Genomic DNA, 16,431 nt, shown 5'->3' with positions numbered 1-16,431 from the left:
TGATGTTTTAAATATATGCATGCATCTTTCTTTCCCTTCTGGTCAGAATTTTCCTTCTACACCAACTATTTCTCCAATAACAGTTACATAGAAGGGGGGAACTTGTTGAAAAAATTTCCCTAGTCAACTCTACATACAAGGTATACCCTGAAGCATATGCATCTGCTTAGACTCTTGTTGGCATGGGGATTCAAGGTTGAAGAACATGGTGAGTCTTTCTCCTATAAACTTTGCTGAGAGACACTGCCCTGCTCTGGACTTCCCAACTGAGATTTTGGAGTTTGGATGGAGCAACTCTCTGGGTACTGAACCAGAATAAACTAGTAACAGTTCAGAGCTGACTTCAGCAAGGCCTCAGGGACTTCAAGAACTGTCCTATACAGCTTCCTTGCTGAGCTGAATGTGGGGGTGCCAATTCTCTGCGCAAGAGATGCAGTATCCAAACCACCTCCACCAGATGAGATCTATTCATGAGTTGCTGGAAGAAACAACTGTTTGGACTGTTCACTAAAATTCTGATTTTTACACATCCTTTTAAAAATCAAAGTTTAATTAATTTGGCCAGAAACTAAAGGAAATATTTGTCTCAAATGCAGGTTGAAACCAGTTAGCTTCCTTGGACATTGTCCCTGCATAAGATGTGAATGAAAAACAATGACCTTAAATGCTGCAATATAAATGATGAAGCTGGTTCCTAAGGTATGTGGAACAAGGAATATTTTTACGATCCAAGGAATGATATGAATTTCAGTTAATTCCAGCTACAAAGGGATCAGAGTCTTCCTTCATCATGCCAGGTAGAACAAAAGCATTTTAGTGTTCACCGATAGGACTGAATAAAGAATGTGAAGTATCGCTTGGCTGCCAGCTAAAAACACACAATCTTTCTAAGCAGTTTCATGCTGCTGCTCCACTGGCAACCCACACTGGCCAGGGAATGTGCAGAATACGCCCAGCCACTGCTCCACAATCCAGACACCAGTACTGGCCTTCCAAATAAGCCTGTCTGAAACAAAGCTTTATCAACTACATTCTCAGTCCAGCTTATCAGGATAAAAGTTTCACCTGCACCCCTACTTTATTCTCCAAGGGGTTGATGGACAGTGACAGACTTTGGAAAGTCAGCCTTCCTACCCCTTTTCTTGAACTATGAAGTTTAACATGGAACATCTAGCTGGCCCACTACAAGTGTTACAAACATTCCCCTCCAGTGCCAACATAACCTGAGCAGCTCTGCACAACATCAAACTTCAACAGTTGAGAGTGTAGTTAGACTGCAAGAAACTTCTGCCACCTTCTCTTACCCCCACCTTCCCAAGATGGCCCACGCTGTACACAAATATGATGCTGCTCCAAAGTAGTATGCAAAGTTGGCAGGATGGATAAAAACCAAACTTTTCCCACTTCACCATCAAAAAACAAAAACACTCCCACACACCAGATAATGGGACGGTAAGGCAGGGGGAAATAAAAATTTTTGGTGGGTTATCACAAAAAAAAAATCTTTCTTCTCTTTCCCCCAGGCATCACAAAGTGTTTGAACCAATCCCAAAGCTTTTTGCCTTTCTCATCTTTTTGAAGCCAATATTGATCATATTTTTGAAATTTTTACCTTCAAAAGACTTTGCAAATGGTAATTAATCCTAATATTTCTGAGGCACAACGTCTCTAGAGCAGTGCTAGATATAGGGAAGCTAAGGCAAAAAAAGTTGCATGATTTACCAAAGTTCACAAAGTAGAGGTCATTGGGGTTGCAGGATTTCGGCTTTTGAGATGTGTGTCAAACTGAGCAGACAGTATACCCCTCCTGCCTAGTAGGAAACTGTACGTGAGCCATTTTTAACGCCCAGTTCAGTTAGTACTGGGACACTACTCACTATGCTAGTGGTAACAGAACCAACAGCATCACTCTTAATTTCTACCCTGCCTCAAAATACTCTTCCTCTCAAAAATCTCCTTCCTGAAGTGTTTTTTTGCCATAAATACTTCAACTTTTCTGTAATTCTGTAGGATCTCTCCCAGTCCAACTATTTAAGGATGCTCAGTGACCAGGGCCGACTGTTTTTCACAGATGTTAAAGGACAACAAACCATAAGCCTCATCTGTTATCCCTGCCTGAGATAATTTTTTCTCCAGAGAAGCAGCATTATGAAAGTCTACAATCCCAGCACATCGTTAGATTCCAACAAGTAAACAGTGAAGAATTAAAAACCCAAATAAAGCCGTCTCCATCATCTCTCTGCCAGACCCCCAAACCACAACAGGGCATAGAACAGGAAACAGGAGTCTGTCACTAACAAGTACCCTGCAGAGGTAAGAGGCTCAGACCACTTTTTTGCTGGGACGGATGAAACGCAGGTAACAGCAGAAACAGCTTGGTCCACCCTGTTCTGTGTGAGCCACAGCTCTCTATGGTTCATCTTCAGCGAAAAATTGACCTCCCCTGCAATTTGTTTTTGTTTCTCCGTTATGCTGGAGGTGGATGCCATTTGTTTCTGTGCTACAGTGGAGGTGGATGCCATTACGTATGTATGTGTCTTAAGGTACGGCAACTGAATCAAAGCTTCCAGTTGGTTAAACAAGTCCCCAGCTTTCACCACTTTCACCTGAGTAACTGAGTCAGTGTGCACCCATGCATCTATCATCACTTGGCTCATACCATAACAGTGAATCTCCTGCAGTCACTGGGAGCCTGGTTGAAGGAAGCCAACAGAAGTTTTACCTGTGTGAATGATCCATCCTCATTGCATTCTGGGATGAAGACTGCTTCCTGTGGCTTCTTTGCCTGTTCCAGTGCTTGAGCTCTCTCTAATCGACATTTGCTTTGGCCAGCATCTACAAGGAGAAAAGCAAAACCCACTTAGATTTCAAAGACGTTCAAAAGCTACCAGACACACCATGCAGCTGGGGGTGGGTGAGAACCCCAAACAAATATAAGGCATCAAGGACCATTACCTGCACATTAACAAGGCAGCTATGGAGATAGCACTCATTATCCCAAAGACAAATATGAACCTAGACAATCAAACTATGAGCCAGTTAATGAAGAGCTGCCTAATTTCCTAGGCAACAGGTTTTATCGTCATCCAAGGGCTCTGGAAGCTTCTTCCAACAAGTGCTGGAACACAATGTCCACACAGTGAAAGACCTTCCTGGAGGAAGCTGTGTTTGTGTTAATATTAACAGCCTGAAATTGCATGGCTGAGCATAAGCTAAGTAATTCAGGCCCAGAAGTGAGCAACGTGGAAGAAGGAATGGCCCCGGCAAAGCTTCTCTGAGCAACTCTCCCAGTAAGATGCTAAAATAACTGGCCACCCATCTGAACTTCCACCTTCGTGTGGTTCAGATAAGGTAGATATGCCATTGCCTGTGCTTTCCTGAAATCCAGCTTCTACCTTTAGTCCCAGTGCTTATAGCCAGGTGTGCATTATACTTTCTCATATCAGTTGCTCACCTTGCTGCCAAGAAAAACATTGCTTTGCAAGCAGAGCTGGAAGGGGTTAAGATCTCAGCTCTGCACTTATTTCAGATGATGGCAGCATGTAGCATAAGCAGGGACTTTAACCTCTTCCAGGTCCAGCTGCCTGTTACAGAGGGTAGACACAGATAAGCCTAACGCTGATGACTGATGGGTCAAAGACAAGAGTTCTGCCCTGCAGAGATACAGATTCACTCAGTGTTTACATTTAAAAACATGATGTCTAACAGTACTGCTGTTCAGTCTAGAAAGAGAAGTAAAACAGCAAACATCTGTTTCCATGGAATGGACACAGGGACTAGGACCTTCCTTTTCCCATGAATGCACTGACTGAAAGATTTTTCAGTGCAGAAACTGCAAAATCTGATCATCAGAATTTTTCAGCAGCACCATAGAGAGTGATCAAGGTTGAATGCCTATTCTACCAGGCACAGAAGTCAGTCGGTTAACAAAATAATTCTACTGGATCCTTGAAGATCCCATATTCTCCTTCACAGATCACATGAACTTCAGCAGAATCACTAATATTAGCACTGAATTAGAAAGCCAGTCTGAGTTCTCAGATCAACTGAATTCACATTGCATGGAAATAGAAACCATTTCCATCTAAGCATATCTAGATGCAGAAACCAATGACAATGCTGTAAATAGTTTTGCTAAAGACATAGACCAAAGCTTTCAAGCTCAGTACTTTATTTACACAACTGATGACTCAAGAGAGTTAAGTTTCCAGTTTGCCAACACAGTTTCATTTTAAACATATCACATTACTCCAAGAAAGGTTTCATAAGTCTTCTGGAATTATGGAAATCAAACCCTTCTCTTTGAAAAAAGTCGTTATTCATAGCAAGAGTATTCAGTACAGATGACTGTAGCTTAGGCACTGGGTTACAAAGCACAAGTGCCTGTATCAACTCTGCCACTGAACCACTGAGTGACTGCAAGTCACTCACCTCACCTCCCTATGACCTTGTGTCCCTTCTGATCCTGTGTCACTCATCTTTAGACTGATTTTTTTGTGGGGTGTTTTCACAATACCCTCAGCACACGGACCTTTGATCTCAGGTGGACCTATTATAAGCTTGTATAATGAGCAAGACTTATTCACAGAATGAAAAGACTTTCTTGAATAAAATTGACACTGAATTTAAAGAAGCATTATTTTTTGTCCTATTTCACCATGATATAACCTCTGAGCTGGAATTTCCTTCCCCCGCCGCTTGCCAAAGTAACCAGATGATCAGACCTTGTTTGCACACCTCCACTGGAGGATGGTCCTGCCAGCAGTACTGAGCCTTCCAACACATGCTCGTTCTCTCAGCTGAAAAGGAAGCACTGGCAATGCTGTTAACTGGAACACCTATCACCTGCAGATCTCCTGTTCAATCTTGCTTGATATGACATAGGACATTATTACAGATACAGATGGCGTGGCTGCTCCTTCTGTTTTATAGCTAGCCATCTGACTAAAAACACCTTCAACTTCTGCTTCACAGGAGACAACTAAGTAGCAAAAAAATCAGCAGGTATATGTGCAGATCCGCACATATAAGGAAAAAAAAAAAAAAGAGTTGTGAATTTCTCGTGTGACAATCAAAGCAGATATTCACAAATGAAAGTGTGTTTTCTAGTCTCTCCATCTGAGGATCCAGGACTGCAGATAGGCTTATCTGGTTCCTCTCCCAAACATAAAACAGAAGCATAAAGCATTTCCATATAGCATCTACTTTAGTGCTGGCACACTCACAACTACATGACTGAAACTGGATGCTTCACCACATAGCTGCTAGGAACAAACATTTTGTGGTATTCCCTGCAGTACAAATACAGTAGGAGCCCAGGCAGAAGGAAGACTGACTCAGATCTTTGTCCAATTTGTCTAACGAGCAGACAAACGTGCACACAATCAAGCCCTTATTATAGGAGAAGATAATATAAACATGTTGCTGCTAAGGTGACTATGTCCCTCTTGGCAATTTTAACTGGCCTTTGTAGATTGAACTCTCTACTACCACTCAATAGACCATACTGTGTAGCACACCACCACTACACCATAGCATTTAAAAGCTCATCGTTGTTGCAGCATCCTCTTTTGCATTTCAACCCTTGCCTCAAGTGATGTCTCTTCACAAATTGCTGCTGAAGTGCAGAGAAGAGACAATTTTTCTCCTGTTCATGAACACTCAGCCCTGATTACTTTTCCCATCGTCCCTCATTGATTTCCAAAGGTCACACCAGTCCTTTTACAGTCTTGACTTGGAACAACCACCTATATACCACGCTGCCTGGAGAGGTGTGTGCATACTGCTATCTTTTTTGTCTGTCATTTCACAGTTCAGTTCCAGTAAAAACAGTGCCTTTAATATCAACATTTACCAGTTTGTTTTTATAAGGACTGTCAATCCTTCTCTTCCTCACTCCACAGGCTGGTATTTTTATGTTTGCATCAACATCTGATTTCAGCAGAATGACTTCACCTTGCTATTTATGCTTTGTTAATTAGAAAATGTAAAATATGACGTAACTACCAAGTGTTAAAAGGTAGTTGCCAAATAGCTCACCCCAAATAAGATGCATTACAAATTTTACTAAAGCCTGATGTTATGATGTAGATTCATATACTCTATTCTGCATTTTGATTGTTTAACCAAGTGTTTCAGCACTTTTCTTGCCTCTTCTTAAAAAATGTTCTCTGGAGTATCAAACACCAAGCTTATAAAACAGAATGGTATTAATGCATTCCAGTTTCATGGTCCAGACAGACTAAATAGGACTTTCTCCTCTCCCTTATATAACGTGAAAAACCAAAACAGGATGACTTTTTTAAAAAACAGAGCTGGTTAATAGTTTAATTACCTTCAAACTTAGGACAGATTTACTGCTGCTCAGAAAGCTGCCTTTTAAAGAAAATTCATTCTCAAGTTGGTAGTTGGCAACTAGGAGATTGTGAACTAGAAGTCACATGTTTGACATATGTGGTATAACCTGTAGAATGCAGGTGCACATAATTTTAAATTTTGCAATGAAATTGACTAGTTACCATGGTTGATCTTATCCATGAACAGTTTATTCAAATGAGACCACCGTGTCCCTCAAGATACACAGTCCACTCCTGAATAGGCCCCAAGAATTCCAGTATCCCCTCTTCAACAGGCAGAGGGAGTTTTGACACCACTGACATCGTGCTATAAAGACCCAAGCTATCCTAAAAATACAAAGTAAAAGTATCTCCACGTATCCATGTAACACTAGGAGCAAATCTATACAATGCAACCTAGTTATTTAATTTTAATTCTACTTTGCTTTTATCAAAATCTCAAAGGGCAAAAATTGATAAAAGCAGATTTTCAACTATTTCTAGTTCCATTAGGTAACTCTCACCTACAGGCCAGGTCCCCATGAGGCATGAAGCAGTCCAGCTACACTGAGGTCAGCAGATTCATAGCCATTTACTCCAGCCAATGATCTGTGTCTTTGCATAAAACCATCAAAAATGCAACCTGAGCAAACTACAAAAAGAGGTCCATCTGTCCCACAGGGTGTCAATCATTCTCCACTCCCCCCCATGGTTTTCCACTTCATTTCTGACAAGTCCTACACCTGGAATCTCCAGCTTCTTTCCTTTTGTGCTGACATGCTTTGCTCCTTTGATAACCACATACCATTTTTACTCAAGAGTTCCCCAATTTATTTAGGGCATACCTAAAAACATGCCTAACTTTGCAAAGTGATTGAAAGTGTCATTTCAGATTTTATTGCTTAACTGCTGCCAAGGAGGGACAGACTTTATTCTCCATTGACTAAGAAGAAGAAAGTTCAAAGACAAAAAACATAGTTCTAGCAAGTGGAGTACAAAAAGTGATTTCAAAGTATCATCTCCTGTCCAACAAGAACAGTAGGTAGAGGAGAAAGATTACCTTCCAACAACCCATCACTAGTCAGGAGACCTTCCCTTCCAGCACATTAGCTAAAAGTTGTGTTCATCCAGGTATCCCAGGAAATGGGCTGAAGACCCCTGTTACAACTTCCAGCAGTAACTTACAGATAGATCACAAGTAACTATGTAGAGTGAACCTAAGAATAAGCTCTATATCAGCAAACATTCAAAACCAACCATTACAAATCTAAAAGGAAGTTTTTAGAACACTTACACCCCCTTTTTTTAATTAAAGGGGGCAAAAAAGTTCCTAGAAACCAACCAGTTAACATAGAATTTAAATGCGTTTTAAGACACAGATAGCCAATATACCCTAACAATCACTGAATAATCTTGACAGCTTGCCAAGACTCATTTAAAAAGTATTCGTCCTTCATCCCCGCAAAGTTTTGATGCAGAACTCATTTGACATCAGATCAAGATGACTGCTGACAAAAGATCCAAGTAGGAGTGCTTGGCTGTGTATTTTATGCACAGCTACACCATCTGGAACTATTCTCTAGAATCTCATCAATGAGGCTCCATTTGTCATGGATGCTGTAGTCTGATCATTTTAAGCTACTCTTGACTTTTAACCCTTTATGATGTGTGACTGGGGGTTCGGAAGGAGTTCAGAAAGTTTAGTGCTGAAGGAATTTCCTTGAAAAGCACGTGAGGAAGCTACCAAGAACAAGGGCTGAGTAAGAGTTATAGCTCCCAAAGGGCTGGCAAGATTTCATCTTTAAAGGTCCTCAGCTTCTTGAGAGAGCGCAGAGAGCTAAGCTGAATCAAAAAGGTTCTGTTTTCACTTGGTTTGCCTTGGCACAAGCACAGTTCAAGTTATCGGCATATGAAATCGGAAACCTATGGTAATCTGAGGTGCAGAACTATGTCTTGCTGTCCACAATATACTCCCTCTTTTCCTTATTTTAGTTACCTGTTCCCCTCCAGCAAAGGAAGCACAATTTAATATTGCCCATTTCATAAGGATAAGTTCTTGGATACGGTATCTATCACAACTGCATGAGACTGGGCTCAATGGCCCATTTTCTATAACTCCAGTTCTACAGAGTCCTCCATAGAGCATCCTGTCATGCAGAAGGAATGAAGGCTGTTCACAATAAACCTGGTACCCTACTGCAGCAGTAGAAGGTGCTTGAACACTGCTGGTGATACCTTCCCTTGTGCGAGTACAAGACAGACCTGGCCAACTGCCTGTAGTTAGGCACACCCGTCTTGCAACTGTCTGTATTTGCCAAGAACAGTGATCATCATGCACAACTAGAGGTCATATTCCTCATGCGACTGGAAAAGCAAAATAGCTTTCAATAGCAGCATACATGGAAATTACCAGCAAGGTTAATTTTGAATATCATAGTTAAAAGAATATTCCTACTTTCCAGGGATTCATGGGGGTGTTAGTGGGTTAAAAGCAAGACTTGCAGTTGTCAAACATTCCCAGGTTATTAGGTAGAGTACCACAGGGTAAGAGGAAAAGGGAAAAGGAGAACGTGAGTAGTTTCAGCTAAACATTTCAGTTGTGTCTAAGAGCAGAAAGGAAAGTATAATTTACCTGTGCTTAAGACAAACAAAGTCTTTAGTTACTTCTTTGGGACTCTTTGCAATCACAATATACAGTAGGCTGTGTAGTTTGGCAGTCAACATTTTCTCCACTTCCAGAAACAGACACTTTTGCATATGGATGTACCACATTTCCAACCTCATGTTTTAAGTGACTGAGCAGTGACAGTTTACATGCCAATATCAGCCATGGAGTTGCTTATCTAAGCCACCCTGCCCAAATGATGAAAGCAAAAGGGGGACTTGCAACCTACTGCTTCTTATTGTGATATGCAAAAATGCATCACTTGCAAGAAGAGCCCAACTGCTTCTTGAGCCCTGAGAAGAAAGCTTCTGGGTTCCCAGCACTCAGAAAGCAGCATGATTCAAAGGCCTTTTTCTATGCTATGGGAGAGAAGCTGCCATAAAGCAACCCAGCAGTGATTGGGGGGGAGAGGGGGAAGGAAAAAAAAGGACTCAAAAGTAAGCTTTTTTTCCAATGAGAAACTGTTTAAATGAGAGCAATATTTGATGTCATGCTCATAATTCACCTAAACTATAAAGCTTGTCAATACATTGAAAAGGGATTTCCATTTCAGAACAAGTAATTCTGACAAAAGATACTTTTTTGTAATAGTAAAAAAGACTTCGTGAACAAACACCAGGCTTAAACATATGCTTATTTATCCTTCCACAGGGATTTTAATGAGTTTCATGAGTTTCTCCTGTCACTTCAACCAATTGCTAAAAACATCTGTGCCATCTGCCCTCTGAGTCAATTGTGCTCAGAAAACACTCGACTTGATTTTTTACTTCACTGCAGAAGCAAACAATTCGTGTGACAAGACACCAATATTCCTTTAAAAAAAGTTGCAACTTCAGCTTTAGACTATGCTGAACAGCTGAAGAGAAAGAAAAAACAATATTCTCATTTTTAAGTAGATGTATAACAGCAAACAGGAAAAAGGAGGCCATGTAAAGCCTTGCATGCATTCTGTTGTCTTAATTAGCTCAGCACAGAAAGGCTGTGTACATCTGCAAAGGGATTAGACATCTAATGTGCACCACATTCTTCCCCACTCCCCATTCTTATCACTCAAAGGTATCTCAGTTCCTCACTGGCACAGGTAGCAGGGAAGCTCTTTCAGGATTTGGGGCCAGCTCCCTCTGTTCCACAAATACATTTTTCAGCCCTTTTTCAGTGATGTCTCCGATTCCTTTGCTGCCTTTCATTGATGATTTGGTCAGTTCTTACATCTGCCTCCTAAACCCAGACTCAGATACACATGAATGCACAATTTCAATCAGATTACTCACAGAGCATGATACTAAACTCAAGGGTCTAAGAATCTAGTTTCCTATGAGGTAGAACTCCCATTCCTCCCCTCAAAAGCATTTGAGATCCACCTACCTTTGCACCGGCCACGATGTGTCACGCTCAGACTTGACTCCCGGCATTTGGCTCTCTGGTAGTCACACATTGACTCATATGTTCTGCCGTCAGAGGCACAGAGGGGTTTGGACTGGGACCTGGAGCAATGTAGGTTGCACTGAGGGTCTCTGTCACGGTCACTTATTAAAAACTGAAGTGAAAAAAGGAGGGAGGGACAAAAAAAAAATACTGATTTTGTTTGGTTTCCCAAAACAGAGCATAGTGTATTTTGTTTTTATGACAATAGCAATATAGTCTATAATGCAGTTTAAGCTGCCTACTAAAGCTGACTTTGCCTGAAGGGAACTTAAAATGAAACACGTACATCTTTAAAAAAAAATTAAGGGTCTTTGCCATTCCATTTTCTTTAATAGAATGGAAACATTACTCACTCTGCCTCACCTCTGAAAACATCAGAAATGCAAAGCCAAACAACCCACATGGGAAGGGCAATACTGAGTCACAACAGCCCAGCTTGCCCAGCACCCTGCCGCAAACAGTATCTGGTACTAGACAATTTTAGTCAGACGTGCAAGAAACTTATCACCGAGGATGGAGGAACCCAAATAACCTATCAAGATTGGCCTTGGTAGTTGAACCATGGATGTGGCCAGCTTTATATGATGTTATTTGGTTTTTAAAGCATTACTTATATCATCTGTGGATACCATCTGCAACAGCATACCTACACACTCCCAAAGCTACGTTTTGTTCCTTCCTGATGACATCCTGCCCAGCTGGCAATTGCATTCCAGGCAAGCCACTATCTAATTGCACACCATGCAAAAGGCTATTTCCTTTCAGAAGTTTGAACTTGTCATCTTTCTGAATACCTCTTCTTCCTGAGCATTCAGTTTGGATGTAGCCTGTTTTGTATAAATGTGGCACTCTTTTCTTGTCAGTCTCTCAATGTGAACCACCCCAGTGTCCCAATCCCTCACCCAGAAGGCTTCCTCTGTACCACAACTACTACTGTTTCCTTTCTCAGAAGAGAGCTTGCCTTCTGCCTTATCTTTTGGAGATAGGGAAACCCACAATGCACATGAATGAGTCCCCATTTTCTGTCTGCTTGTTCCCCACAAATCACAACATCTGTCAGTTTACTGTTGTACCCTCAGCTGCACTCTGAGCTGCCTATAGGGATACCCAGATCTCCTTCCCAAGTTCATACTGTCTTCCTGAGGATCCAGACTGCCAGTCCTCTTTCTATAACAGGAAGAGTTTAACCAGGACATGATAGCAGCAGCCCTTTTTGCTTCCCATGCTACCTCTCAGTGGTTAGTCAGACCTTTTAACTATTACCTAAACCCACCCACCTGCTCACAGGAAGGTTTCAGGGGACTCTTGAAACAAGTCCCATGAGGTTTAAGCAAAGAAAAGAGAAGTTAAACTTGCCTTGCACTTCCCCTTCTCCCCTTCTCCCACCTCTTAAGCCTCTCATGAGCCTGGGGGAACCGGTGTTGCTCTCTAACACACCAATAACCCAGCTCGCCATCAAAGCGGTTATGAGCTCAGCAGGTCGGAGCTGGCTGGCAAGCGGGCACCGACTGACACCCTGTCTGCATGCACAGAGCCACAGCTCTCCAAGTGTGTCGATAGCTGGATGCCTTACAGGGAAGTGTGAGTCACTGCCATAATCACCTTGGTGTTACAGTTGCCTACAAAGCTGTCTGCTCTATGCTTTGAGGTTAAAGCTGTTGAAAAAACATTGCCTGAAGCCTAGTTTGGGTTGTTTTTTAACCACTCCAAGAATATGCATCTCTGAAATTTGTTTTTCTGACATTTAAAAAAAAATCTTCACCCCCTTTCTCTCCCCAATTAAATAAGATGAAAAACAATTGAGAAGTCACATATTTTCATGGAAAAACATTAGCTCTGTACTGCTGGATCTTCTGAAGACTGATGAATTACTAAAAAACCCATTTAAACATGACAGCTGGGAAGAGCAAGCAAGGTCTTCACTTGTTTTAATTCGGGTGGGGCAATTTTAAAAAAAATTTAATCTGTCAGACTTGCCAAAATTTGTAACAGCAGAGTTTTTAAAATGTTTTTGTTCCTTTTCTGCAACACTTTCTATAACCTGGCAACACCTGTTCCAAATGGGAAGTTGGAACATTTAAACCTGAAGGCAATTTTAAATGGTTTAGAGACCTGGACTAGACTATAAAAACACTGTAAAGCTGGACCAGATTTTTGCCCGATTCTTGTCAAGGGTTGGACTGTCACAAGGTAGCTTGGAATTGCTCTGGCTACAGAAATGTCTTTCAGCAGCCCCCAAGGTATAAAGATTACCAGTGACTGTAAACATACAGCAAAAAGCAGCAGACTGAAGATGCTGAACCTTCCTCCCAGCATGTGATGTCAGAGATCCTGAAAGGCTCACAAGACTTTTCAGCTGTCTATATACACAAACTTTAAAAGCAGAGCTGCCCAATAGCACAATACAGTGCACATACAGCAATTAAATATTCAGTTAAATACAGAAGCCATTCTGGTTTAGAAGGCAGGCACGCATCTGCCATTTATCACAACTTTGAGGGCTTGAGCTACTGGCATGAAACTTTGTGCCAATTCCTTGTATCGGAAGCTGAGTTCCACAGATCAGAGTTATCCAGAGGTGCACCAGAAAAGCCAGAATACTGGTTCCCAACATCAAAACATATTACAAACTTACTGAAAACCCAGCTTGTATCATGAAAATTCACCTAAGCCTTCTGCAGCCTGTATCAAAATACTTAGTATAGAGGGGTTTTGTGGGCCAGGAACGCCCCTCCTCTCAGAAAGGGCATCTCTGAAGAATAGAAAGTCCTTCTCAGGGCTGACACAAACAAGCTAAACTTAAGGCTATGGAATAGCTTTCCTCTGGTGCCTCCTCAGAGGGATGGGGAGGAACAGCTCAGCATTGATTAATTATGAGGGCCTGAGGAAACATGCAGAGCACCCCAATGCAGTCTATGAAGTTCTTGCCTACCCAAATTAAGCCAAGAACCACGTTATAAAAAAATCAAAGCCTTTTTAGCATTTGTAATTGGGATTACAGTAGGGAGCCCACACAGCATGTTAGGTGCTTTCCAGACACTGAAGACGCCACACCTGCCTTGACAAAAAAGTTTATGGTTTACGTAGTTGCACAAGATGGTACTTGTTTTGTTCAGCTAGATTATAATTGTAAAAGTCTGCATTAATTTCCAGAAGGATCCAGGATCATGCCTGTCTGATCAGGGTTCTTCTCATGTGATAGGACAGCACTGCCAGGCAGGCTGGATCTCCTGGAGAAACTACTGAAGGGCTTCAGAAACTCCCCCTCAGAGTAGGACACCTGCTCCATGGTAGCCCAGAGCCCTTGTCATTGCTCAGCAGCCCTGCCAGCTTTCAGAGTGTAAAATGGCGGTTCTTTGTCCCATTTCTAGCTGGGAAGTATTCATGCTACAGAAGTGATTGTCAACACAGACCATCCAGAGACATTTAACATACCAGCCCTTTTGAGTGTCCATCCCCTCTCACGCAGCACAGAGTTTTCTTTCTAGCATTTTACCTGAGAGCACAGCTCCCCTCCTTTGTAAGCAGCTTCAGCTGCTTGAAGAAAAACACTGGAAGAACACCAGAATATGTGTCTGCCTGCAGGGAGAGCACTTGAATCCATCATTTTAACAGCTAGGACTACAATTCAAAAGTTTTTCATTCCCAGTTATTTACTCCCACTTTGAGCAAGGAGGCACCCTTTTCCAAGGGGCACAGCCCTGCTCCAGAAGAGCACCTTGGTCACTGCAGGAGATACTGCTGGGCCAGACAGTGGGCTGGAGCAATGTGCATAGCATGCCCTGACACTTGGCTACCAACCCTCCCCAGACACAGTCAGGGCCGTAACATGATTCTCTGGTCCCTTCAAACCAGGGGAAGCACAGCAAGATGTTATGCTATGTTCCACCTTTAACACTAAATGTACTATCATGACCCCTGAATCTCATATCAAACTTGTGATCCTAACAGCCTCAGGATGCCCACACAAACAGGCTTTGCAAACAGAATCAACACTCAGAGCTATGCTTCGTGCTGTACACACAGACACACAATGTCAACAGATCTGGACACAGGGAAAAAGTAACCCTGCAAACATGAGCAGCACTAGTGGGTTTCCAAGCTTCATCTAGAAAGAAGAGGGAAATAATGATCTTAGCTCTGAGATTTCTCAAAGCTTCTTGATACTTGTGTTCCCATTTGCCTCAGCATCCAAAACAAATGGGACTAGGGATGGTGTCATTGGCTTATCAGTCCTTTTCTGTCCTCCCTTTTCCTCCATGAGAGAAAAACTGTTAAAAGCAGAAAAAACTACCAACCCACCAAACCCCACAAAAATCATGCAAAAACTAGCAGGAATAATCTATTTTCCAAGGAAACATTAAAACTGACCAGATTGCAAATGGTATCCCTTAAATATAGAGTAAATACTAAAATAAGTAATACTAGTATTAGACAACAATATTTGTATTTTCACAGCATTTGCTTACATTAAGGGAGCCCACACAGCTCCTACACCAGTCAGTGTGAGTCCCTGCCCAGAAGAGCTTGCCATTCAATGCAGCTCTCAGAGCATCTTTTTATGTCAAATGTTATATCTGTATAAGGACATAAACTTCCTCCTTCAGCAAATACATTTACACAGGTGCTTGCAGAAACCACTTCCCAAACTACTTTCTGCTTCTTCAGACTTGAAAAGAAAAAGGAAAGATAAGAGGTCAGAATGAAGTTAACTTTGCCAACAAAGCATATCTGTTCTTTTTCTCCACACCTCAACACCACTGCTGACAAACAACAAACACTGATTAAAGGCTTTTTAATGCCTGTGAAGGAAAGCAGACTCCCTGCAGCTGCACAGCAGCTGGGAACACTTGTGTTATTTAGCAGAGAAAGGTCTGACCCCACAAGTGAAAATGAGCTTGGTGGTCACTCATTCTATTCACCATCTGGGTGCATTATAAGCACAAACAGAACAGCACAGCCCTTTGTGATGGGGGTAACAAGAAATGGCTAAGGCATTGCAGTACCAGAGTAACATGCATTAGCAAGGCTTCAGAGGAAAGAGGGAGCAAGGGACACAAGTGACATGAATGTAAGAAAATGGAAGTCTATTAAGAAACAAATCTACAAGACAAGAGTCCACTACAGATCAAAACAGAGGTGCCTCTGTTGTTTAGCAGTTTCGCTTCCGGTTAGTACTGCAGGCTGCTGCCTGACAAAACTGAGGAGTAGAGAGATCAAGAAAAAAGCACATGCAATGCAGTATTCCTGTTTTGGCAGACTTAAAGTTTGAAGACCCTTAGAATACATCTTTGGAAAAAGTGATTGATCTAGGTATGTTCATATGGCACAGATCACCCACCCATTTGTCTAAGCACTCTGACTGGCCTGTCTTAAGTACAAATGAGCAAGTCCTACCATTTTATACATTAAAGGAGACTATAAACTTCTGGACATTTTTGTTGCTGTCGGAAAGCATAATTTCACATTTCCTAGTTTTAACCTTACAGATTTATGCCTTGGTTTCAGGCTCCAAACTGGTGCAACCAGCCATACTGGAGGCAGAGCTGGAGCCAAGTCCCAGTTTTAGTCATGGCTAGACTCTCAGCCTCATGGCAGGTTGCCTACAGGGTGCAAGGACTTCAATTTCAACCATGGGTTTGGGACTTCAGCCAAGTTTCCTGTCATGGAACCAAAAGCCTAGCAGGCCTGAAAGGTGTCACAGATCCTGCTCTAAGCCAGAGACCCAAAATGCTTGGCTTCTAGAAATACAAAGAAGAAATTTGAAAGCCTGAGAAACTCTGGCAGAGATAGGACTGTCAGGGCTTGTAGTCTTCCATGTGCAGATTATCAGTCAACCAGAACCACCACAACACTCAACAGCTGACCAGAGTGTCCAGCCTCTGAAAGTGCCCATGCAGCCTCAGAACTTACCCAGTGAAAAAAGGCTTTCAAAGCAAGCTTCCTAGGAAGTCTGTCATGTGTTTTGGGGCAGGGGAAGGAAGAGATTTATTATAGTATTCCCTT

General features: G+C 42.0%; 1 protein-coding gene across 1 annotated transcript in view; it reads right to left on the bottom strand.

Annotated features, from left to right (window-relative positions):
* Positions 1 to 16,431, bottom strand: part of SMOC1 (SPARC related modular calcium binding 1) — a gene marked incomplete at both ends in the record, with an annotated part of 125,259 nt that overhangs the window by 70,940 nt on the left and 37,888 nt on the right. Inside the window, 2 exons of the mRNA XM_082000152.1 lie at positions 2,723 to 2,835; positions 10,366 to 10,537. Coding sequence (XP_081856278.1) covers positions 2,723 to 2,835; positions 10,366 to 10,537 — 285 coding nt within the window. The remainder of the gene's footprint in view (positions 1 to 2,722; positions 2,836 to 10,365; positions 10,538 to 16,431) is intronic.

Source organism: Phaethon aethereus (assembly GCF_964289735.1).
Source record: "Phaethon aethereus genome assembly, chromosome: 5".
Lineage (NCBI taxonomy): Eukaryota > Metazoa > Chordata > Aves > Phaethontiformes > Phaethontidae > Phaethon > Phaethon aethereus.
Note: the sequence above shows the minus strand (reverse complement) of the source record. Positions and strands in the feature narration are given on the sequence as shown.